A 23515-nucleotide genomic window follows, 5' to 3' on the forward strand; every position below is an offset into this window, starting at 1 on the left:
CAAATTCAACCTAAACAAACAAAGTTGCAACATAAAGACACGTTCAGTTTGAACTTATCTGTGCTTCTGCAGAAACCTACTTCGCTAACATTTATTCTGGCGATAGGGTTGTTAAAGTGCACATAGGTTCTGTGTTTGACTCGTCCATTCACCCCTTTCACCTCCAAACACAGACTCTCACTCTTTAAATTATGTCCCCAGATTTTTTTTTTATAACGACATTCACAAAAAAATGACATGCAAGAAGCTTATGTGGACGGCGTTAAGTTACAGGCAAAAACTGCTTTGTGAAAACACGCTAAACCGTGCTGGACACCAGGAGCATCAGAGGGATGGAACGAGGCCGCCGACAAAATGAACCACGTTTTTTATTGAATGGATAATATCGGTTTCTTGACAGGAGAAGAGGATGATTTCTACAGTTTGCTTTGACATCTTAAAAGTTTAGTATTAAATATAATTTTCATAAATAGTCGAACATCATCAGTCAACAAATAAACATTTATACGAAGCTTGAGTTTAAAAATTCCAGATTTCCTCCCAACTTCTGATTTTGACTCTCTGTATTGACACAGTGAGTCTTCTTGGCCCTATATAACTACTTTAAACCACTGTGCAGATGATTCTACTTTATAGTGAGATATAAAACTGCAGCAATGTCCCATAATTTTCAGTTTCCAAACCTGTCCCAACCTGGAAACCAGCCATTCTGTTTCCACACATGTTGCTGCAGTGTACTCAGCTGTAGTTTGTAGCTCCAGTCACTTCCTGTGATGATGAACAGCTCTTTGTTTCTCTCTTCTTCCACTCTGGTCACAGTTTATTGCACATCTTTGTCAGGCATCTCTGTTTCAGATCTGTGGAGGGAGGAGGAGGAGGAGGAGGAGGGTTAAACCAGGTGACTGACCCTGGAGGCAGATTCTTCTGTCAGCTCCAACTCATGAGGTCATCTTACTTGAATATTTAAATATATTTACTGATGAGTTCAGATGTAATCCAGGATTTCAAGTCATTTTATCCATATTTATGTTTCTTTGATTTTCCTGCAGAATCACTTTTATTCTCGAGGTGCACATATTAAAGGTGGCCTATTAAACTAACTGTATGTAGGTGGTATATTAAATGTACATTGGTAGTAACAGGTCTGAAGGTAACCTTAGTGACATTAATCAAGCGTTGGGCTCTGTTAGCAGCTCACAGACTTGTGAAACTAACTCAACACTGTTGTTAAACTGACTACAAACACTTTAGGAGGCTTTAAACACACACAGCCTTTGTTCCTTTGGCCTGTGGACATATTGACGAGACAATCCCCTCCTCTTATTCTTAGTTTGTACCACCTCCGTTCAAAATGAGACGTCCGAGCTTCAGAGCATCGTTTTCAGCAGATGTTGATTAAATACGAGGTGTGGCACAGCAGCATCATCTGGCCGTTGTTTTGCTGTAGTCTACTGTTATATTTTAAGATCTCTGTCATATAATGATAAAAATAATATATTTTCACTTAAATTCAATTCACAACGTTGCATAAAGTGACAATAATAGAAATGTCAAGGTGAAATGTAATTAATGACTGTGGTAAGAACTCCGAGAAGTCGAGCATGTCAGGATTTTTTGTATCTTCCTGCCTAGTTTGACGTCTCCTATGACGTGTTCCTTGACGTTGACCAATAGGATGACAGAGTGCTCTGACACGTAGATGTAAACATGACGAAGAGGACGAGGGAAGCTGCTGTCAGGAGGAACAGTGATGTAGAGGAACGGTTCGTTGAGCTGTGGCAACAAAACCAGTCAAAAAAAGAAAAAAATGAGATATCGCAGGCACTTCAGCAACCCAGTGAGTAACATGCTTGTTAGCTATGCTAGCTTCAGTAGCCATGATTGACAATTTCCTGTCCCGCCTCCTTGATGACCTATGAACTCATGGAGGGTCGTGAATGGTGATTGGTCGGGGTCATACTCGTAGTGTTGCCAGTCTCCTGACCAAGACACAGCAAGAATTTATGCCGCTGTGACTGCTTAATGACGTGGTGACCATCGTGAACGACATGAATATTGTGTAGTCTGATAACACATAACAAGTGGTTAGAAAATAATAAACCACTCTTTACGTTTGGACAAGATACAACATCTAAAAGACGTCAACTTTGGCTCTAGAAAGTTGCGAGGGTCCTTTTTCACTATATTTAACATTTCATATACAAGGCCTTCTCGAGGTTTCTGTGTATATATTCACGCAGATGCAGATGTAGCTCTGCATCAGGAAGCGTTTCTGTTGTAAAATTAAAAGCTTTGCCAGCTGTGCAACTTTTATTAACCTATTTGATCTCTGACTGCTTTCAAGTGTTTTTTTATACTCTTTCACTCACCTTTATTTTATGTCAATTTTTCCAATCAATCCCTAAAACTGAGTGTAAGAATACACACTGAGGGCCAATTAGAGGCAGAGAGGGAGGGCTGATATGAGGGATCAGCGCTGGATGATCGGCGATGTCAGAAGCTGTGAGAGAGGCGGCTCTCTCCGCGACCTCCTGAGCCCATTAGCTCAGAGGATTCATTGTGGCGGCTCGGCGGCTCCTGCAGAGCTGCTGCTCTAATGAGCTCTGGTAGCGACCCGAAGCAACATGGCTGACACGTCCTCATCAGTACAGGTGAAGGATGAAGAGTGCTCCCCCATTATTTCTGATTCCCACACTCGCCACTCTGTTTGTAGTCGACTGTGCTCCAGAAGCAGCAACATGACTGCCACTTAAAAAGTTATTTTTGATATTTCTAAAGCACTGGACAATGAAATATCCTGCATTGAACACTATTTGATGCATGTGTCACCTGCTGTGTAAGTACCTGATCTGAGGAGGTTATGTTTTCTGTCCTCTTTGTCTCTTGTGTGCAGGATATCTCTAAAATCACTGAGTAGATTTCAATGGTTCGTTTTTGGTTTAAATCCAATGACACCATCATTTTACTGAACTGTGTGTTATATATATCTTAAATCTAAGGATAATCTAATAACTGAGACCTGAACAGTGTGTAGATAAAATATGTGACTCGTGGTCCGCAGTGATGAAATGTTTTGGCACTCGTCGTCTGTGAGGAGGCTCATTGATCTGTGAAGTCCCAATAAAGCCTCACTTCAAAACAAAATGAAGAGACTCCAGTGTGAGCGGAGTCTGGCAGCTGATGAGGATCTGCTGTGACAGAACTCTCAGAGCCGCTACGTTCGTCACCTCCGGCTGCTACAGAATCGATCGGAGCTTCCTCTACGGTCCACTTACTTCTGGAGAAGGAGACTCTCCTGACGCGCCGACACACCTCGAACGTGTGTTTTTCATACCAGACGTGGCTGTCGTCACAGTATCTGCAAGACAAGAGCACGACTGTGAACTGCTGAGCTGTTGATGTGCTGGACATCTGAATAATTAAGACTGATACATTTTGCAGGAAGGTGTTTGAGGTGTCCTGAAATCCTGCAATCCGGTCCGGTTATATCCAATAACAGTTGTACACCTGCTGCAGGTGGACTTTACCTGTGTTTTCCTTAAAATGTTGGACTGTTGGCTCAACAAAAGGCTTTTAAACTTTGTGTTCCAGTCCATTTTTTTTGCCTTACAAATAAACACCTGAGCTAAATTCAGAGCAGATTAACATTTAAATCAGCAGACTGCATTCAGCTAAGTAATGAGTGTGTGAATATTTATCGTTTGCTCTTTGTGACATCTTTTACTGAGAAACCCGACGACCTCGGTTCTTCTTTGGCACTGAAATGCAACGACAAGCTGTCATCAAGTATCTGAACCAGTACGTTTATGATTTTGTAGAAAAATATCTTTACATTTGCTCCACGTGAGACATTTGATACCATCTGAGTTCAGTGAGATCCTTGATTCATAGTTTGCCTAAAAGAGTTGACTTAAACTATTTTTATTACGTGTTAATTTAACTTTGAATTCTATTATAGTTCAACATTAAGAGTCGCAAACCTTCAAAGACCTCAAGCAATTTTTGTAACGCTGAAATACGAAAAAATGTGCGACTGTCACACACAAATCTGCAAAAACAAGGTAACGTTAGCGAGATATGGAGTCATCAGCAAACTAGTGATTGTTATAAAGAAAACGACCATAATATATTAAAACAACGGAGTTCTTATAACACTCGGTTTGAAGTGCACCAAAATACTCAAAATACTTATTTACTTTAGGGTATTTTTTTTCAGTGTAACTTTGCTTCGTTACATTTATTGGGGTTTAGAATAATGACTGCACCTGTACATATACTGGATGTTTTCGTGGCTGAGACATCGACTTGGAATAACACGAAACAGTCCAGATAGGTGGATCTCTCAATGAGAAAACGCTTCTGCACTCTTTACAGTTTTTACTCTTTCTCACTCAGCACTTCCACTTTTATGGCTTCACAGCATCAGTCTAATTAAATTCCCCAATCTGCAGCAGTGTCATCTTAGGGTAGAAAATCATGTGAAAAACCTTTTCATGCGCGACTTGTGGCTGAAGGGTCTGCAGAGGCACTGAGAGAAGAACTTGCAGAGCTCGAGGACGCACGGCTGCAGCTTGTGAGCGCTGACGGTCGTCGTGCTGCTCGAGACCGAGACGTCCATCAGCTCCGGCCTTCTCCAAGGACAACCTCTCAACACACAGAGTGAGAGGTCACGTCAGTCACAAACTAGCTCTGAACAGCTCTGCTCCTCCGAAAGTGTTTGTCTCTACTGCCAAACAAAATCAAATTAATTCAGTTAATTACAAAGATAAAGATGACCACACAGGAACATTTGAATGTAAGATATAAAACAAAGACATCATAATTAACCTTTTGAAGCCCACAGTGGTGATTTGGAGATTTTATGTACACAATAAATCATCCTCACTCATTGTATTCATTTAGCATAATGTCGTTTCAGTGCTTTAACTCCTGCTACAGCAGTCGCTGGTGCTGGTGCATCCTAATCATAATGCATTGCAGGTACACAGGCTCCTAATTACCATAGAAATACATATTCAAATGTGAATTTTAATTAGATTCTTCTCCGCATTCTGCAGGTCTTTGCTCATTTTGCAGTCGGCATCACAGCGATATCCAGAGCAGGAACATTCCTTACATCAAACTTAAATAAAAAAGATTTATGCTTAATTTGGAGATTAAAGAAGTTCATCAGCTCGACTCCTCCTCGATTTATTTCTGTCCATATCCACAATTCATTGGTGGAATTTGTGTTTCACACGTGCCTCCATCGTGTGTCGATCAGGAGAGAGAATGTGGAGAGCTGACATGCATCAGCACTTTGATAGAGGGAGGTACAGGGAGAAAAGGTCGATCCACGATGGCTCACATCCAGACGCCACTGGTGTGTGGGGTTAAAACGAAGGCACAAGTGTTTTGATTCAGAATCAATCGATTCTTGGGGTAATTTGTAATTATGAAATTCATGTAAAGTTTACTGTTTCAGTGCATTGCGTGCTCACAGTCTGCTTTAATGATCAGAGAAGCTGCTTTCAATCACTTGGCACATTTAAGCAGCAAAAGCTAGAAGCTGCAGTTATAAACTGAACAGAATTGAACCTCAAGTGTCAGAAATCAATATTTTTTTAGACGGCTCTGATGGAGCTCTGGATTCATCAGGAGTGCTGCCGATTTACTCCAAACACTTTCGATCCTGTCGGTGTGTCAGGAGATTTAAATCATGAATGAAATGAAGCTGCTAATCTTTGTGCACATTGTCTTAATGCAGAGACACATGTATCGTTTCTGCTGCTGATATTGAAACAGCAGCAGTGCACCAGGGAGGGAACAGGAGATGACGCTCTGATTGGTTTATTTTATTTTAAGCCCAAAATGTTAAACCTCTGACCAACTTAGAGTCTGAATATAGCCTATAGGGTCTCGTGCCGTTTACCTTAAAAATCCATGTTAAATGCAATTGCGCCATTGGACTTTGGACCAAAGATCATTTAAATAATGATCTACAACTAAGGCTGTAGTTTTCGACCTGATTACAGCACTAGATAAAAGTTAGGCGAACAACGTAGTCCTTAAGGTACGTCTTCTGGGGACCATGAATGTCTGAAGAGAATTTCATGACAATCCATCGATAGCTGTTACCATCTGTGGGAAAAGCTTCATCACTAGACGCCAAAATCATCTCGAAACTTGCAGTTTTCTCCATGTGAACACAAAAATAAGCAAAACCTGGACACGAACTGATGTGCAGCGTGCACAGACCTGACACTGATCACTCATTTATGGCACAATGACCACACACACATATATCACCATGCACAGACTGATGCAGAGTGCAGAGATGTGCAGCTGGCCAGCAAATGCTCATTTTCCTGCACACTAATGACTCGGTGACAAATTGCACAGGATGCTCCGGCCTTCTGCTTCTGTTTGTTGCTAGGCAGAACTCAGTGGGGGAGCAGCTGCTGTTTCTGCAGTGAGCCGTTAATGCCATCTAGTGGTCCTGCTGAGAATTAAAATATTACATGTATCTAAATTGAAGTTAATACAGTGTATTGTATTCATTGACTGATAAATAAATCATGCATCTGAAAACAGGACTAAAACAGAAATCGATACCAATGAAACAAAATCTTCAAAACTTGAAAGAACTGGAAATGTTTTTAAAATGGGAAATGTTTCATTGTTCATGTTGCACGTTTTGTATATGACTTGGTTTGTTATTATCTTGTTGGAAATCCTGTACGTGTTCTCACTTTAGCATGTAACCCCATGGATTTATTGTGTTTAAGTAAACTGATCAAATGTCTTGAATATCGGGGGGATGAAATACTTCACGTGTACATATTTTCCACTGTACTGATGATGAAAGTCCGGATAATATCCCTTAATTCTCTTATCATTAATACCACAGGAAAACCCAATGTCTTTAGATGTGAAATATGATTTTAAGCAGGTAAAATGCAAAAAAACCCACTACATTTATTACAAATTTATCAGATATCTTGCCTGAAATCCAGATGTTCAATTCACCAGTGAAATCGACTGAGGTCGCTTTTTAATTTATCATTAAATAAAATATTCTATTGATATTTTCTTATCCATTGTGATGTTATTTTAAATATGTAACATTATTTAAAAATGTATTTTCCTTCATTTTGTTTCCAGTAAGAGTCTCTCCTCCCTCCTGACAGGCTCACTGGTCGTGTAGCCGACTGATAAACGCTGAATATTTGGCCTTAATTTGCTTTTTAACCTTTGCAGCCTAAAAACCATCAAAGCTTCACATAAAGGGGACTGTGCCTGCGTTACCATAGTTACTATCTTAGCCTCCTGCATGGTGCTCTCTCTCTTTTTCTTGTTCCCATGCTCTAACACACACACACACACACACACACACACACACACACACACACACACACACACACACCTTACCCCGGGCTAAATCGAATCAGTAGCGGTCGGTGTGTCCAGAAATGACAGTGAAGGGATCTGATGTGATTACAGTTGTTTTCTGAGAGCAGGTCAGCAAGCGAAGTCAAACTGCTGCTGATCAGCGGAGCAGAACACGTTTATGTTTGCAGCCAACAGGCTGCTCACAAAAACAGCCCGTTATTTGTCTTGAATGCTTCGACCTGGTTTATTTATCACTACTTTGCTTTTTTGGAGAGACCTGGCAAACACAAGTTAGCCGCGCCCTAAATCATACCTTGCTTTATACCAGAATAGATGACTCATAATAGATGACTTGAAACTAGCGTTTGAGGCCTGGGTTAATAAATCATGTGAGAAATGAGGACATTTTCTCATAAGCTTACATACAATCTGTCTTTTTGAAACCAGTGGAGTCACCCCCTGCTGGCCACTACAAAGAATGCAGGTTTAAGGCACTTCATGGGCTTCACTTTTCAGACCCAGGAGCTCACAAAGCTACACGAAAAATCCTGAGGATCGTGAGAAAAGCTTAGGGCGTCTACATGGCCTCCAAATTCCCCAGATCTCAATCTGATTAGGCATCCTTGGGATGTTCTGGACTAAGTCCAATTCATGACCTCGCAACCAACAGGAATCAAAGGATTCACCGCCAACGCCCTGCTGCCAGACACCACAGGACAGTCTGAGAGGTCCTGTGTCCAGGCCTCAATGGGTCAGGACCAAGTCCGATCTATGGATGCCCCACCATGGATTGGATGTCCCAGTGATGGTTGATCGGATTGAGATCTGGAAATTTTGAGGACAGGGAGGCCACTGCCATCAAGGAATGCAGTTGCCTTGAGGAGAAGTATCAATCCCACCATTGGTTTGTAAAAAATGCTTTTCAGTGTCTTGGGTGATGCTTCCCTTTAATTTGTCGAGTCTTCATATAAACCACCACAGCACAGGACGTATATTTCACCAACTACTGTATAATAATAATCTGAATCGCAGGTGAACTGAGAAATCTTTACCTGGTTTTTCCGTTGGCTTGCTCAGAGTTGTAGTTTTCCTGTCAAGAGGCCGTGTAGTCCTTCTGGCCAGCGTAGGTCCTGCTGTGGGACGGACAGGTGAAAGACTTGTCGGATGAACCGTGGAAGTCGTGTGCTGGGTTGTTGTCCTTGGCTGGTGTGTAGCTGTGGTAAGCCAGGTAAGGCTGATAACTGCTGAGGAGGTTGTGGGTCTGGTTGACACTGTGGTCAGTTGGGTTGGACTTGTGGTTGATGGAGTTGCAGCTGTTGAAGTGGTGAGTTGCAGGGTGGTGTTTGGTTGTGTTGATGTTAGTGGCTGTGACGTTTCTGTAGCTGTTGTCACCGCTTGTGTTGTTGGTCTTTGTGTTGTCGGTCTTTGCGTTGTCAACAGTTGCGTTGTTGGTCTTTGCGTTATCGGTCTTTGCGTTGTCACCAGTTGCGTTGTTGGTCTTTGTGTTGCCAGCCTTTGTGTTGTCGGTCTTGCCGTTGTCGGTCTTGGCGTGGTTGGTCTTGGCATCGTCGGTCTTTGCGTTGTCACCAGTGGCGTTGTTGGTCTTGCCGTTGTTGGTCTTTGTGTCGTCACCGGTTGTGTCGTCCCTATTGTTGTCTCCTGTCTGCTGGCTGTAGTTTGACTTTGCAGCACGGAGGTTGTAGGTTGTCGAGCCGTTGCCAGCGGCTGTGCCGTGGTGATCTTTGCTGCTGTAGCAGCTGTTTCCTCCATCGTTGTTGGTGAAACTAATGAATCAAACAGAAAAAGACAGTTTGCTCGACTGTCCGCAGTCAAGTGGAAGACAACTTAGCAACACTGACTGATTAACTGCAAATGTGAACTTTTTCTCATTAAGTTGATGATTCAATAAGTGTAAGTTTATTTTTCAGTCTAAAATAAAGATCTTTTCCCCCTTTTATTTATATGTTTTGATAGTGTTTTTATTTTTTTATTTTTTTACACAGGTCCATAATTTTCTCACGTGTGAGCTGACCAATCAGAGGAGAGAATTATGAACCTGAAAACGAACATCATGCTCGCCATTAGATGACGGTTTCTGTGTTTTTCCCCAAAAGTCTGTCTTTGGTTGAAAAAGCTCTAAACTTTTTCATGTTCAAGTACAACACCTCCTATGATACGGGACCTTTTTAGAGATTCTGGTGACTGTTTTTAACATTTAATAGTCTGTAATACAAATAAACTCAGAGCTTTATACTGGTCTCAACTTCTATAACCACTGAAATACTTTTAGATGCCAATTCACTGCAGGAAGCAGAAAATAACAGAATGGGCTGAAGCTTAGATTTTACGAACCAAACATGAACGCCGGCCTCCTGCAGAGACTCACCATGTGCGGTCGAATGGACTCTGCTGGTTAACATGGAGCTCATCCCAGATGGAGAGATGTGACTCAGATTCGTGGGAACTTGGTGCCATTCTGAGGTTTTAAAATAGATCGTCAGAATCAAGAATTAAATCGTCCTGAAGATGACAACAGATGCTTGAACGAGCTTTATAAGGATGATGAGTTACTCACCCATAGGCAGTCTGATGGAAGAGACGTTGCCTACTTTAAAAGGAAGAAGAAGAAGAAGGAGGAGGGAGTGAACACACTGGAAGAAGTTTTACACTTTAAAGATTAAAATCTCAAAAACAGGACTGCACCACCTATCTGAAGGCCTATTCATTGCTAATTTTGCACCTAAAGTCCTCCCTTCATTCTTTGGTAAGTAGTTCAGGTTCAATCACGAGCTGTTGCTGCCATCTGGTGGTTTTATTGCATATCGCCAGTGATAAAATCAGCGTGTGTCGTAAACGAACCTCTGTGTGGTCCTTCGACGATGGTCTGGTTGAAGAGCGGAGTGATGGCGTCGACCTGCCACAGCTCCGACACCTCTCTGCCTGGACAAAACACGCATCACGCTCACACGATGACTCTCTGAGGAGCATCGTTTATTTTAAAGAGAAGTCGAGAAACGATCCAGTGAGCTGTACTTACCCATCTTCCCTGCCATCACGCAGATGTAAATACAGTCGGAGTTGTTCCTCTGGCTTACTGAGACGCACAAAGCACAAAACACAGTGGAAGTAAACAATCACAACATGAAGACCAGCTGGTAAACTACAGGAAGCATACAGATATTTGACAGATCTTCAGTTAACATCAACCCACCTGATAATATGGAGGCAGATTTAAAGAGCTCATGAAGGTAACTGGTTGAGTTTCCCATCACATCCAACAGGATGGCCGTGAAGTCTGAAGAAGAAAATCAAGTGAGAGAGAAAATCAGTAAAACCTTTAAAACACGATCAAATATTTGAATTCTCTACCTGTCAGATCGTTGGTCTCGTTTGTGACGCAGTAGCAGAATCTTCTCCTGAACTTGTTGCTTTCTATACTTCTGATGCTGGAAACTGCAAAAACACAATAATACAGGAGGAAATCACATCAGTTCAGAGGTTCTGAGCGCTGTGTCGTACGCAACTGGACTCGTTTCAGGTTCTTGAGGATGTTTCACCTCTCATCAAACAGGCTTCTTCAGTTCTGACTAACTGGAGAGGAGCTGCAGGCTTTTAAACCCCGTATGGATGTGTTTTTACAGAGTCATCTATAAGGTCACGTGAACCCTCGGCCAAAACAGCGTTCATGTGAGTCTTTTGGCCTCTGTGGGCCCAGGTGGGAGAGCTTTTTTTTCAATAGCATCGAGGTCACGTGACCCACTAACTCAAGTAAAGACCAGCGTCTGGATCCTGCACTTTGTGAGCTCAACATCCACCCAGCCGCCTCCTTTTAACTCACTCACAGAAATTTAATCCAGGCAGCAGTCACGTCGTTCAGCACAATGCAACTATGAGAACAATTCAGTAATATAAAGTGTACCAAAGTACCAAAAAGTCATACTTCAGTCAGAGTAACAGTCAACATATCCTGTTAAAATATTACTTTGGTAAAAGTGAAAGTCACAAATACAAATGGTAAGTGAGAAAGAGTCTCAAAGTATCAAGTAAAAGTATGTATGTAGGCTAAAGAGTGTGTAGTGTAGGTCGACCAATTCTTGGCCCAGCTGATCATTGGATCTGATATTAAATATTTCCCTCGCTGTTGAAATCTGTTTTATTATCATCCGATTGCCAACAAAGTAAATAATCAAAAATGTGCTGCTTACAAGAAGTAAACGGAGTACAGAGGAGCAGGAAATTGAAACACTAAAGTAAAGTACTTGAAGCATCACTGGTGATGTGTGAATGTGATTTCTAGGAGGCAGGGTTGTTTGCTCACACATGGTCCTATAATAATCCAGATTAGACAGCGTGACACAGTGAAACGTGATGTTTATCACATGCAGTTACACATTCAGACCACTAGATGTCACTCCTGACAAAGTTATTTTTCTCATAGAAACAGCTCCTGTAACAATAAACTGAGATCCAGGACAAAGTGAGGCAGATCTGTTAACAGTGTTAACACTTTTCTCTCAGCTTCAGAGGAGGAAGAGGTGTGAATGGACGCAATATTTACTGTTGTAGACCAGCAGGGTGAGTTTATGGAGAGCCAGAGAGCTGTAGGACGTCACACTGAGGAGGGAGAAGAGCTGACGGGAGCCTGCAAGGGACAACCGGAGACACAGGAGGAACAGTATCAAAGGTAGAAGGTCCAGTATCAGGAGGTACACTTTCAAAACCAATTCCAATTCACAATCATCCCCAAAACAATCCACTACCGCATTGAATTTTGGGTTTCTTATCCTGAGGAGTTGCTGAGGCTCCTGACAGCCATGGCACTACGAGCGCCTTGAGGAAATACTGTGATGCAACTTCCCAGTTTCAATTCAATGCAGAGACTTATTCTGTTCATGTATGTTCAGAAGTGTCTTCGTGTGCAGACACCACTGGAGGTCAATGAGAAAGCAGCTGGTGTGTTTTGAGCGGACTGGTCCTTTAATGCTGCTGTTTAATGAAACTAAACAGTCCTGCCTGCTGTTTGACCTCAGACTGGGAGCTGTGGTGTAATTATGACACACATGAAAGATTTACAGCCCAGAATTGATCCGCACATGAATGATATTATGACAACGTACCCGATTGGCTTGTATTTATTAAAGTATTGACCAGGGGAGTGAGGTCGATGGCAGCTGGGTCGATGTGCTCTGCCGGGATTTCTGGGAAATAAAAGCAGACAGTAAAGTCAATGGGAGCTTATTGTGGTTTTAATCTCTATTATGGAATTAGCAGCATCAGCAGAATGTGGCTGTTTAACTGCAGGATGTACTTAAATGAATGGAAATTAACAATTACCCAGAGGACTCGGTCCCTGGGGGGGGACTTATCTGAATAACATGAGGGCAGCGTGGGGGTGAGTCTCATATATCAAGCTGAAACAGGCTATTTATTAAATATTACTCAGATATCATTCAACTCTGATAAGATGGAGGAAATCCCTGAAGGCAGCTACACAACCAGACATCTTTTAATCATCTTTTCTTCTCTAATGTTCCTTCTTAAAACATGAAAAAGAATAAATTTGTCACCGTTATTACATAATTTTCTGTCATCTTCGTATTTTGATGCAAATCCAAGCCAGGATGAAAATGACAACATTTGAAATATTTTTTGAAAATGTGCTACTTTGGCTCTGATGCAGAATTTAATCTGCAAGATGGAAAGATAAATAAAGTCATCAGATAAATGTAGAGGACCAAAACGTACAAATATCTGTCTCCAAAATGTAAAAAATAAATTGGAAATACTCGAATAAAGTACGAAAACCTCAAAATTGTAGTTAAGTAAATATACTTAGTTACATTCCATTTCTGATAACTGGGCTTTTGAAAAGGAGACCTGTGTGTGTGTGTGTGTGTGTTTGTGTGTGTGTGTGTGTGTGTGTGTGTGTGTATAACACAAAAACACGTGAACAAACAGGCAGAATGAGAGCGATGGAACGAGGATCACCTGTGGACTCCAGGATGTCTCGTTTGTGTCTCTCGTCCTGCCGTCTGTCTCTCAAATCTGCATTTAAACAAGACAAAGATTATTTTTCATGTTTTGTCTTCGCTCTGAATCAGCTGTTTTATTCGTGTACAGGACTATTTTTTCTAAACTTGCACTTCTGCATTAGTTCGTCTTCAATATTCATGATTTTGTGATGCACTTTGTCGTAATGTTTTAAATCTTTGATTTTAATTATTATACTTTATCTAAACCACGATTCTCTGAGGACCACAGACCTCCAGCACACAGATGCATCAAACTGCATTACATGTTGATGCAACCTGTAAGAAAATATGCATTTAGGAAACTATAAGACGTGTTTATACAGACCGACCTTGGCTGAAGAGGACGAGGAGTAAAACTGTAGAAACACAGGTTATAAAACAGAGGCGTGGATGCTGTGCTGCTCTCTGTAAGCCGGCCATGACCCTGCTGAGACACCGCTGCGAAGTCAGACACACAAACTGCTTTCAGCTGCTCGTCCTCAAAGTGGAGTGAATCTTCTAACTGTTGACAGTCTGGGGTTCATGTTGAGGTAATTATTGTGGTATTTGGGAGGTAATTCAAAGAAAATGCAAAAATGTTACTTGGTTACTTATTACCACCGACTACCATGACATGTGTGGACCTATGAATATGAAGTGTTACCAAAAAAAAAGTTGTATTGCTCCCAGGAAGACAGAAGACAGTGGACAAAATAAAAAATGACAGAATTTCATAAATTAATTTGAGCTGTTAAAGTACATAATTGTCAAACACATTTGTCAACCCATAAAACAGATTTGCAGGTACGTCATGATCCACACAAGTCAAAATATGTGGATATAAATAAAATAAATTCAAGACACTCACTGAAAGCTGATGTCTTAATTGGAGAAAATGTGTTAATTCAAATTTAAATGAAAAATGAAAAAGCACAAGGCTCTGTGTGACATTAACAGAAGAAGTAGTATTTCTTTAACTTTAAAATGGAGGTGAACAGAGACTCACACTGGACTCAGAGTTGGTTAAAATGTTAAACTATCAGTGGTTCAAACTGTCAGATACTTAAAGTGCATAAAGCCGACTCACCTGCTCCTTGAATCCTCCTGTAAACTGTGCGGCGCTGATGATCCTCCCGCAGCATCAAACCTCGCCCAGTGTATCACACACCTGCGGTCAGATAAGGATTAAACGCTGCCTGTTTTCCCCCCTCTGAACAGCACCGGTTGGCAGCAGGTTGGCAGCTCACTGAGCTCTCTACAAAAAAAAACAACAAAACACGGTGTCTGGCTGCAGGCTGGGCACTGATCCCTAACACACTGCAAAAAATATCACACTTTTAAAGGTGCACTGACCCAAACTCACCTGCACTCATCATTCAGATGCAGCGTTATTATAACAAACAGTCATAATGAACTCAATCTAAAACGATCATCTGTTCTGTCTCATCTTTAATGTTCTGCCTTTGTTCTGGTGGTGTTTCTGCCCCGTACTTACCTGACATCACCTGTCAATCAAACAGCGTGGGCGGTACCGTGGCGCGTTCCTCCTGAAGGTTCAAAAGAACAAACGCAGTAAATCTCAGTGTCGCAGTCAAGAGCACCGAAACCGAGAGACAAGACGAGGACTGTGAGGTGTTGAGACTCGTTTCATCACGATACGATATCATATCGATTCTCTGGACAACGATATGATATTTACCGATATCACAAAGTCTGTGAGATACGATATTGATTCGATTTGATACAGGAGCTTGCGATCGATATGAGATGATATCATACGTCCATTTAACACAATCAGTAACATTTATATCAACTCACAAAGAGCAACTAAAATATGATGACAATTTTATTCAGTGGAAATATTATTTCATGAATGGTTTCAGACATTTAAATGGAAAACAATCTGTTGTTTTTAATAAAAAGAAGAAAAATTGACCTTCTGTTCACTAAGATGCCACATTTCTTAAATGCAAATGTTTCAGGTAACTTGTGGAGACCTTGTTTATGCTTCATCTCTACAATTTTCACATCCTATAAAACAAAACAAGGAGCGGCACATTGGATGGAAACGGTGACGCAGACGTGCCGTGGGAATTTCAAAATAAAGGCATATCTTAATGATGCCAGCGATACGAGTCGATGTTTTCACTTTGCATCGACGCTATTGGATCGTTGATCACTGAATCACCCTTAGTTGAGACAAAGTCAAGACCAAAACTGGATCAGTGTCCCGCACTGCATGACACACTTCTGATTAAACGTGGGACATCTGAACCAGGGCGGCCCAAAGTGGGGCCAAACTTGTAATAATTTTCGTTTAGTTTTATTTTTTGCAAAGTAAACATGCTTTTTGAATATGAAGGATCCTTAATTATGAATTATTTTTCATAATCTGAGCACAGGTGTACAAAAGGAAGTCAGTTCATTAAAGGTCCCATTAAAACACCCACAGGAAACACAGATTCCTCCTTATTCACCTCTTTAATTACCAGATTTATACTGAATGTGTGAAGTGTAAGAGAACCACGAGAAACAAAATCATCAGCAGGCGTTGCAGAGGTGAATTTTATGTGTGAATTTTACTTTGAAATGTAACCCAGATGTCTCAGCTAACTAGTTAACCAAGATGTCTAGATGTCTTTAAACCTGCCAAACTCTCTCTCAGAGCTGCAGATCTGATGTTGTCTGGATTCATTTGGCTTCTCTCAACACAGTCTGACTAAATGTGCATGGTGACGATAACATGGGGGGAAAGATCAGCATGATTACTGTCAGGATCAACCTGAAGCCCATCTGCAGCTAATGTGGCTGATAGCTTAGCATTTCATGTAGCACACATGAGACTTGTATCTCCAGTCCACACTTGTCCCTCTCTTACCTGGTGGAGGGACTTATCTCCGTCCTCATGTCCACAGCAGGTTATCTCCAGCTCAGAGCTGCAGCTCACTCAGAGGACTTTCTGACCCTGTTCTGATCTGAGTGGGTTTCTACCTGTTTGGCTCCTGGTTTCAGGAAGCTGCTGTCCAATCACATGCTTCTCTCCGATCAGCCCTGTGAGTGACACCTGAACAAAGCCAAGGCCCCGCCCACCATCCAGGTGTCTCCTCAGCCCATCCGTCCATTTTCTTTCTTTTCGTTTTGCCAAGAAATTAAAATGTGTGTGAAGCATTCAAACACAATTATAAATGTTTTTTGCAAACCACAGATATGAAAACTTTATATATTATTTCTTTATTTAGACTATTTACATTGTATATTATGGATTGACTGATTATTGACTATCAGACCCTTACACTAAAAGTAATCAAGCCCTCACATGTAATCTTCAGGTTTCAACTCATCTTTTTTCCCATAATTTCACCATGAAGTGATGATTACAACTTTTATTTAGCCTGATATCAGTTTTAACATTCTCAAAATAAAGTTTTGATCCACTTGGACGCGTCACTGCTGCGTTAAAGTTTTCAGTTTATTTCAGGAGTGAGTTTTAATCAGAACACGGGGTTACCTGCTGAGAGAGGACGTCTTTTTACAGTGTGGGTAAATGGCCGTAATAAGCCGCTGGAGTGACATACGAGCCGTGGGGGAACATCAGTGAATAACAGGAGTGAATGTGAGTCTTTAATGACGGAGGGACCGGTGGGCACTTTGCTCGCCTTGGCATTCACAGTCAGGCACATTCAGGCACACAGCAGAGTAACTGGCAGAGGAGGAAACGAGGGCTGCTGAGGGCCTGGGAACAGCGGCCCCCGGGAAAAGAGACGCACAGTTTCAGCTGATAATCCATTAAATTAAATGATCTGAGGAGTAAAATATAACTGGCACTCATTGGCCTTATACATTATGGACCATCATTCTCATGCTCATTAAGCTGGACACTGAGAAACTCAAGATGATAAAATGCACATCAACCAGAGGCTCAAAGAAAAATAGCATTGTTGTTTTTTATATTTTGTGAAAGTACCGGCAGTCATCTTTGTAATATTGTGACAATATTGATATCGAGGTATTTGATAAAAAAATTAGCCCTTTATGATGTGCTGCAGAGGAGATTTCATCATATCGAGATATATCTCATGTATCCAGATACATCCAGAAATATTGTGATGTCATTTAAAGGCTGCGTCGCCCTCGTAGAGCCTGAAGCTGAAATAATTATAGTGTGCGTCTGTATGTGGCCGGAGGTGACGGGGTGATTAACATCTGACTGGTTCATTCTCTTCTCAGATCAAGATTCAGGGCATAGAGGTGATTTGTTCATTTCTAACAAAGTGACAGACCCGTCCTCAGATAAATGACCCCATAGGACTGTGAAAATACGTCATTATAAAGACGACACAGCCAACAGAGTCGTTAGTGACGCCGTCTTGTTGTAACTGAAACATTGCAGAGCTGCTCCTGTATGTCAGCAGCTCACAGAACTGAACCAGAACCAGAACCAGCTCTCCTTTCACAGAACTGAGCAGATTTATTGTGATGTTCATCTTTTTTACGAGCTTTTGGCTCCATGTTGGTGTTGATGAGACGATGTAGTTCACTGAGGGCTTTAACACAAAACTACATGAGATTTGACTTTAATTACCACAAACGGAGACTTTATCCACCAGAAGGGGCTTCAGCTCTCCGTATGTGTCACAGTTACAGCCGCCTCGTCAGGAGCAGTGATACGTGTCGTTGGCTGGCGTCCACCATCGTCCCCCCACAAATCACCAGCTGATTACCGATCAGATTAGTCATAACAGTTCATCTCATATTCATATCATCAACATCCACTCATACAACTTTTTTCAATTCAATACTTTATTAATAACTGGTGCAATTGAAAAGACAAAAAATAAAAAAATCAAGTAAGAATACATTTGCATATTATATCATCAAAACAAAAAAATATTCAAAGTGGTCTAATACAGAATAGAAACGGCGAGTAGCCTTTTTTTTTTTTTTTTTTCAAACTGGAATGAGAAAAATGATGCACAGCTCTGAAGGCCACTAGTGTAAAGTTGTCCAAACTTCCCTCAAATGAAACCTAAGAACATCGAAACTGTTTCTGACCCCAAAAAAAAATAAAAAGCTGCTGTCAGTTAACGGGCACAAAGCTGTCTGTAATATCCAACCAGCACGTCCGTAAAGACTTTTTCTTTCTGTCGTCGGAGCGTCGCGGCTGCATTCACACGAGAACAGCAGGTTTGATTTTTAGACATCTTTTTGTATTTCGCTCACATCTTGCTGAGAAAACAATGGTGTCATCTCGGAGGCCACAGAGGAGGTCCACGGGTCCGGCTGAACTTTCTGTACCGTCAACAGAAATTAAAAGATACTGTGCAGCTAATTTTGTGCTATTTTTAGATGTTGTGCAGCTTAGCCATCGAAGTGTCTGGCCAGTTTCATTAACGGTTACACGCTGTGTTCAGTTTACAGATTTTGGCACATTTCAGAAGTGGAAGTGAAACTGGAACTTTCAGGGTTTTGTTCCAGAAGCAAGAAAACCTCGTTTAAAAATCACATAAAACAATTGTGATGATTTTTAATCATCACAAAGACATAAAACTACTCGAGACCCTGACATCTGGTGTTTGACTAGCTGGAACCATCGCCTCAGACTGTGGTGAGTTACACCATCTTGACTAAAGCATGTTGATTAATAAACAAATAAATAAAGAACAGGGATTGCTGACGTGTCTGGTGTTTGTTTTTGGGCTATTTGGGCTAAAAAGTTGGGTGCATCATGGAAAAGCTAGCATTGTGACAGCTGTAGTTATTTGAGTAGGTAATTATAAATTAGGAGTTGAACTTCGTTACAATTCATTAAAAGTGTTAAACTCGAACACATTCCAGTTTTTAGGAAAGTCAGCGACAGGACTCAAAGTCATCGGGTCACGAAAGCTGAGCTGTAAATTGCTCTGTTAGCTTCTGTAAGTGTGGAGCAGCCAGCTGAAGGTGACATCAGGACTTCAGCTCTCTAAAAAGGCAACGAGTCTGAAATAATGTGGCAGAAACTATTTAAAATCTCATGTAAGAGTGCGTACATGTAGGTGGAAACATGCTAATCTGGTTTAGACACTTGCTGATTAGCTTAGAGACGCTAATTTATACATGTTGACAACTAAAAATGACGATGTTGTTTCTGCTAAACGAGAATGCAGACAATAGTTACAGTAGCTGGCTAACATTGTGTTCAGGTTAACTGAGCTGGACTCGACAGTGAGCAGCTGTACGGACTCAACAGAACAGACTTTTCCAGATATTTGTCGTTTTTCGACACAGACGGCCAAGTTCTTTTCCAAACAGCCAATTATTTTGAAAACCCGACAGTCCAAAACGTACCTCATCGGACTGAAAGCCCATTAAACCGACAGCCTGTCATCTCCCGGCTCCAAAGGCCTGTTGTTCCAAAAATACACTTTCCCAGGAAATATTTCTTTGTGTTTTTGAACGTGCAAGAAAGGACGAAATCGGATGACCTCATAGTGAGGTCACCTTTGTCACCATGGTAACAATAATATAATGTGCTTAATGTTGTAAAACGGTCACAGTTTGCTGATCATGATTTCTGGACACTGCTGGTGGCCCGAGTCCATCAACACACAACTGAGCCTGCAGGAGGCGACACCTCAGGTTACGTATGGCCAAGTCTGTTGTGGGCCACACGTCTGGCCCAGCGTGGCCCGACTTAGCCAGAACTGAACCCAATGTTTTAATGCAGGTATCGGCTCTCAGCCTGGATGACGTCAGATGTCCTGCGTCCCACCCATATTTGGCCCAATAGCACCGGCTACAGTGTGTATTTTCAGAACAATGGGTCTTCGGAGCAGTGGAGGTGTGTTTACAGTATAACAGGCTTTTGGACTATTTGGGTCCTGGAATAACGGGCCATTGGAGCGGGGCCATGAGTCTGTTGAGTGACAAAGCACTTTTAAGGTCGGCTACATGTCAGCATTTTTGGGAATATGCTGCTTCATCATCCTCCTCAGTCAGATGAGAGTTTGAATATGGGTTTCATCTCTGCGTGTGCGGTACAGAGACGGATGTGTTAGCCTAGCTTAGCACAAAGACCTCAGTCTCGTGATAAAATGTAAACATTCAGATGTTTGGTGTAAAAATGCAGCTTTCACGCGGATATTACCGACAGCTTTGCTCTGCTTTTTTCGACAGCTCTAGCGAGAAAAGCATGACCAAAATAAAATAAAGAAATTACATTGAAAAGAACTGTACTGTCAAAGGCCAAGGCACAAATAATTTGTAGCAATTAAAAATGTCCATAAAATTACAGGTTATGTAGAATGTGTCGATCAGTGCATTGCTTGGTATGCAGTTACAGTGAGTACAACCATACTGAACAGAATAATCACAGCAAGCAGTATTGCCCTCTTGACTACATGGATGCCATAAAGTGCTCCTTTTCATTCAGAATCGATGCACATACAGACGAGATCACACACAGAGTCCAAGAAAAATAAATGACTCGTCTGAGTCGGATGTACGAGAGCAGGAATGTGTCGGAAAAACTTCTTTTAAGTACAAACGTTGCTTCGTCGAGGGACCAGATTATGGCTTCGAAAAGACAGGAGGAGGAGTTTTGATTTAAGCCATCAGGAAAAATATGAAATTTTTGAAAACACACAGTACCGACATGTGATACTGTGTGCAGAGGTGAAGAAGTGTATGAAGCAGGATTATTAAACAACTGCTGCATGTTCGAGCTTCTTGCTGCTTCTACATTCAAAAGAAAATCGCCTGCTGAAGGACAAAAAAAGTGTGAATGTCTGCTACAACTTTGAACCAGTGTTTCCTCTGTGAGTCACCACGACAAGGACAAGAAATTGAAATTAACTAAATATTTAAAATTTTGTTTAAACTGCCCGAACGAGTCAATAATAACCGGTGCCAGAGGTTAAAGATAAACACCCTGATTGTTAACGTAGTGTCCAAAAAATGTGCAGGAACACCAAAATGTCATTGTGTGTCACACAGAAAACAGAAAGATTAGGGATCAGGTGCTCTTTTGGGCGGTTAATCTGGGGGTTTACTCTTAAAAACAACATTATGTATTAAAGAAAATGTTTAGTTGACCAAATCATAGCAGAATATTACACAGACAAGGAGAGGAAACACCACTGAGGCCAATATTGTATGTCAATTCCAGATATAATCCAATCACTTTATAATGAATACAATAGCACCTCTTACAGTTTAAACCAAATGATATGAAAATGCTGACACGGGGTAAAGAGTGCTGCAGGGTTTTTTATTTATTACAGCTATAATATGAAAAATATTTCATGTCATCGGTCAGCTGTCGCCTTTTTCTCAGTATCTCAGTGTCCTGGAAGACAATTTATTCCGTTTTAACATCTTACGAAATGTTAATTTTAACAGTAATTTGCCATGTAAATATAAATGTACCAATGCTGTTTATTTCCAGTGATATCCTGAAACCGATACGCGTCTGTAAATTTAGAAAGGAAGCAATAAGAGCTTTAACTTTTGAATGGAAGCGATGTGACTGTAATTCACAGGTTATTGTGACAAGATGGTGCGAGGCAACAGAAAAACACTGGATGAATGTGGAAAGTGAGTTTCTTTCTGACTGAGCAGCTCCACTGTGACCAGATACAACAAGCTCAAAAGAAATAAAATAAACCAGAGGTGAAACGTCACAACTTTTACATTTCTGTGCAGCGGAAATCATGTCGAGTCTGAGTTCAAGTGAATGAGCCGAAAGCATCACGAAGCTACAAAACAGCATTATACAAAAGCGAGACTGTACCGAGTGCTAGTTCAAACAAACAGAAAGACAAATCACTACAGAAGGAAACAGAGTTCACATTCATTAATCCTGTGGAGTGTGTCTGTTGACGTGAAGTGAAACACTAAATATAGAATGACGATGTGGAGTCATTCTGGATGATGTTTCTCGCTTCAGAGGCACAATGAATGAACGTCTACAGGGATATATCATCGTGTTATGATCTTCGTTTCTATATGTGGCGACAATTCGTGTCTGCGTTGCAAGATGATTGATTTTTAGAATATATAATTGAATGGGTTTCAGTAGCAGAAGATAATAGTACCTGTAATACGATAAGATTAATAGATATTAAGTGTTTGGTTCACCTCGTTCAGTTCACAGTCTGCTGCTGCCTCCACGACGGGCTTCAACCTGAGCCGCAAAGTTTTAACCTGCTTGGAGCGTAAGGTGGGTTTGAGCTAGCCACAACCGGACAATATAAGAATCAAGTAAATTTGACCCACTGTTTTTGAAAAGTCCTCAACGTATATTAAACTGCAATAAATGGGACCAAATGATGCTTTCAACTGACTTCAAATACCCTTTAAACAATAGGAGTGTTTGAACGTAGCATCTCTTTTTCTCTGTGATGAGTTGCCACGGTAAAAAAAAAGAAACGACAGGATTTCTGAACAGCCTCTTCTGTTGTAGCAGTATCTTAACGGCAGCGAAAGAGTCAGGCAAGTCAGGCGACGTAGTGTAAGGAGCGACAAAGTCCGCATAAGAACCAAACTGCGAGCATACGACAAAGTGACACGTGATATCTCATTTTGGGAGTCCTTGGCTACCAACCTATTCAGTTGTTAAGGTATAAGGAAGTGTTGTTAACAAAGCTGGTAAGTTTGAGATTTCCTCTGACAAACCAACATCTGGTGGAAAGTTTCCACAACAAACATGTTCTGATCAGTTTTAGGAGGGAGGACGAAACTGAAATTAAACTAAAGTGGTGCACGGCTCAGCACGAGTGTAACATTGTGTGAGGAGCAATAATAAGAGTCTAAATTCAACGCCTATGTGCCCAACGCCTTACTTTCAACTTCTACTCGCAAAAGGGAGTTGGACGCACACTAAACACACTTGTGCCATCGACTTTAGGATGTTAACTCTGTTTCGACGTGGCTGATAAGATCTTCACACCTGCAGCATGACATGGAAGCAAAAAGTCGTCCACTCAACGACCCAAATGCGAGTCATGTGACTGTTGTCTCGAGTTGTAATCAGGCAGTTAACTTGTTTGTGCTCGTCACATAAAATTGCAGTTAAATATTTGTCCGGTTGTTGCTGTTGCAACCCCCCGGCCCTAAATCAAACCAAAACTCCACTCTTCTGCTCAGTAAACCAAACA

General features: G+C 41.3%; 1 protein-coding gene across 5 annotated transcripts; it reads right to left on the bottom strand.

The window, feature by feature from the left end:
• Positions 1-355: 355 nt before the first annotated feature.
• Positions 356-14930, bottom strand: LOC141017271 (uncharacterized). 5 transcript variants are annotated; one of them, XM_073491932.1, is made up of 16 exons: positions 14888-14930; positions 14470-14637; positions 13733-13841; positions 13360-13416; positions 12489-12569; positions 11930-12013; positions 10741-10824; positions 10583-10666; positions 10409-10465; positions 10231-10311; positions 9947-9979; positions 9758-9847; positions 8424-9155; positions 4488-4644; positions 3276-3358; positions 356-857 (listed from the first exon to the last, which is right to left on the bottom strand). In XM_073491932.1, exons 3-16 carry the CDS (start codon positions 13821-13823, stop codon positions 814-816), a joined length of 1758 nt encoding a protein of 585 aa, XP_073348033.1. In that variant the 5' UTR covers positions 13824-13841; positions 14470-14637; positions 14888-14930; the 3' UTR covers positions 356-813. The 5 variants fall into 5 exon arrangements, with proteins under 5 accessions (XP_073348033.1, XP_073348035.1, XP_073348032.1 ...); XM_073491934.1 differs by having other exon boundaries at positions 13733-13830; positions 14878-14927; XM_073491931.1 differs by having other exon boundaries at positions 14878-14927.
• Between the last annotated feature and the right edge of the window lie 8585 nt (positions 14931-23515).

Source organism: Pagrus major, chromosome 21, assembly GCF_040436345.1.
Source record: "Pagrus major chromosome 21, Pma_NU_1.0".
Taxonomy (NCBI): Eukaryota; Metazoa; Chordata; class Actinopteri; order Spariformes; family Sparidae; genus Pagrus; species Pagrus major.

Excerpts from the sequence above, each read along its gene's own strand:
- LOC141017271 (XM_073491932.1), bottom strand. The coding sequence starts at position 13,823 with ATGGCCGGCTTACAGAGAGCAGCACAGCATCCACGCCTCTGTTTTATA. Across the intron at positions 12,014-12,488 it reads AATAAATACAAGCCAATCGG|GCTCCCGTCAGCTCTTCTCC; the intron begins GTACGTTGTCAT and ends TGTCCCTTGCAG. Across the intron at positions 9,980-10,230 it reads CGTCGAAGGACCACACAGAG|TAGGCAACGTCTCTTCCATC; the intron begins GTTCGTTTACGA and ends TTCCTTTTAAAG.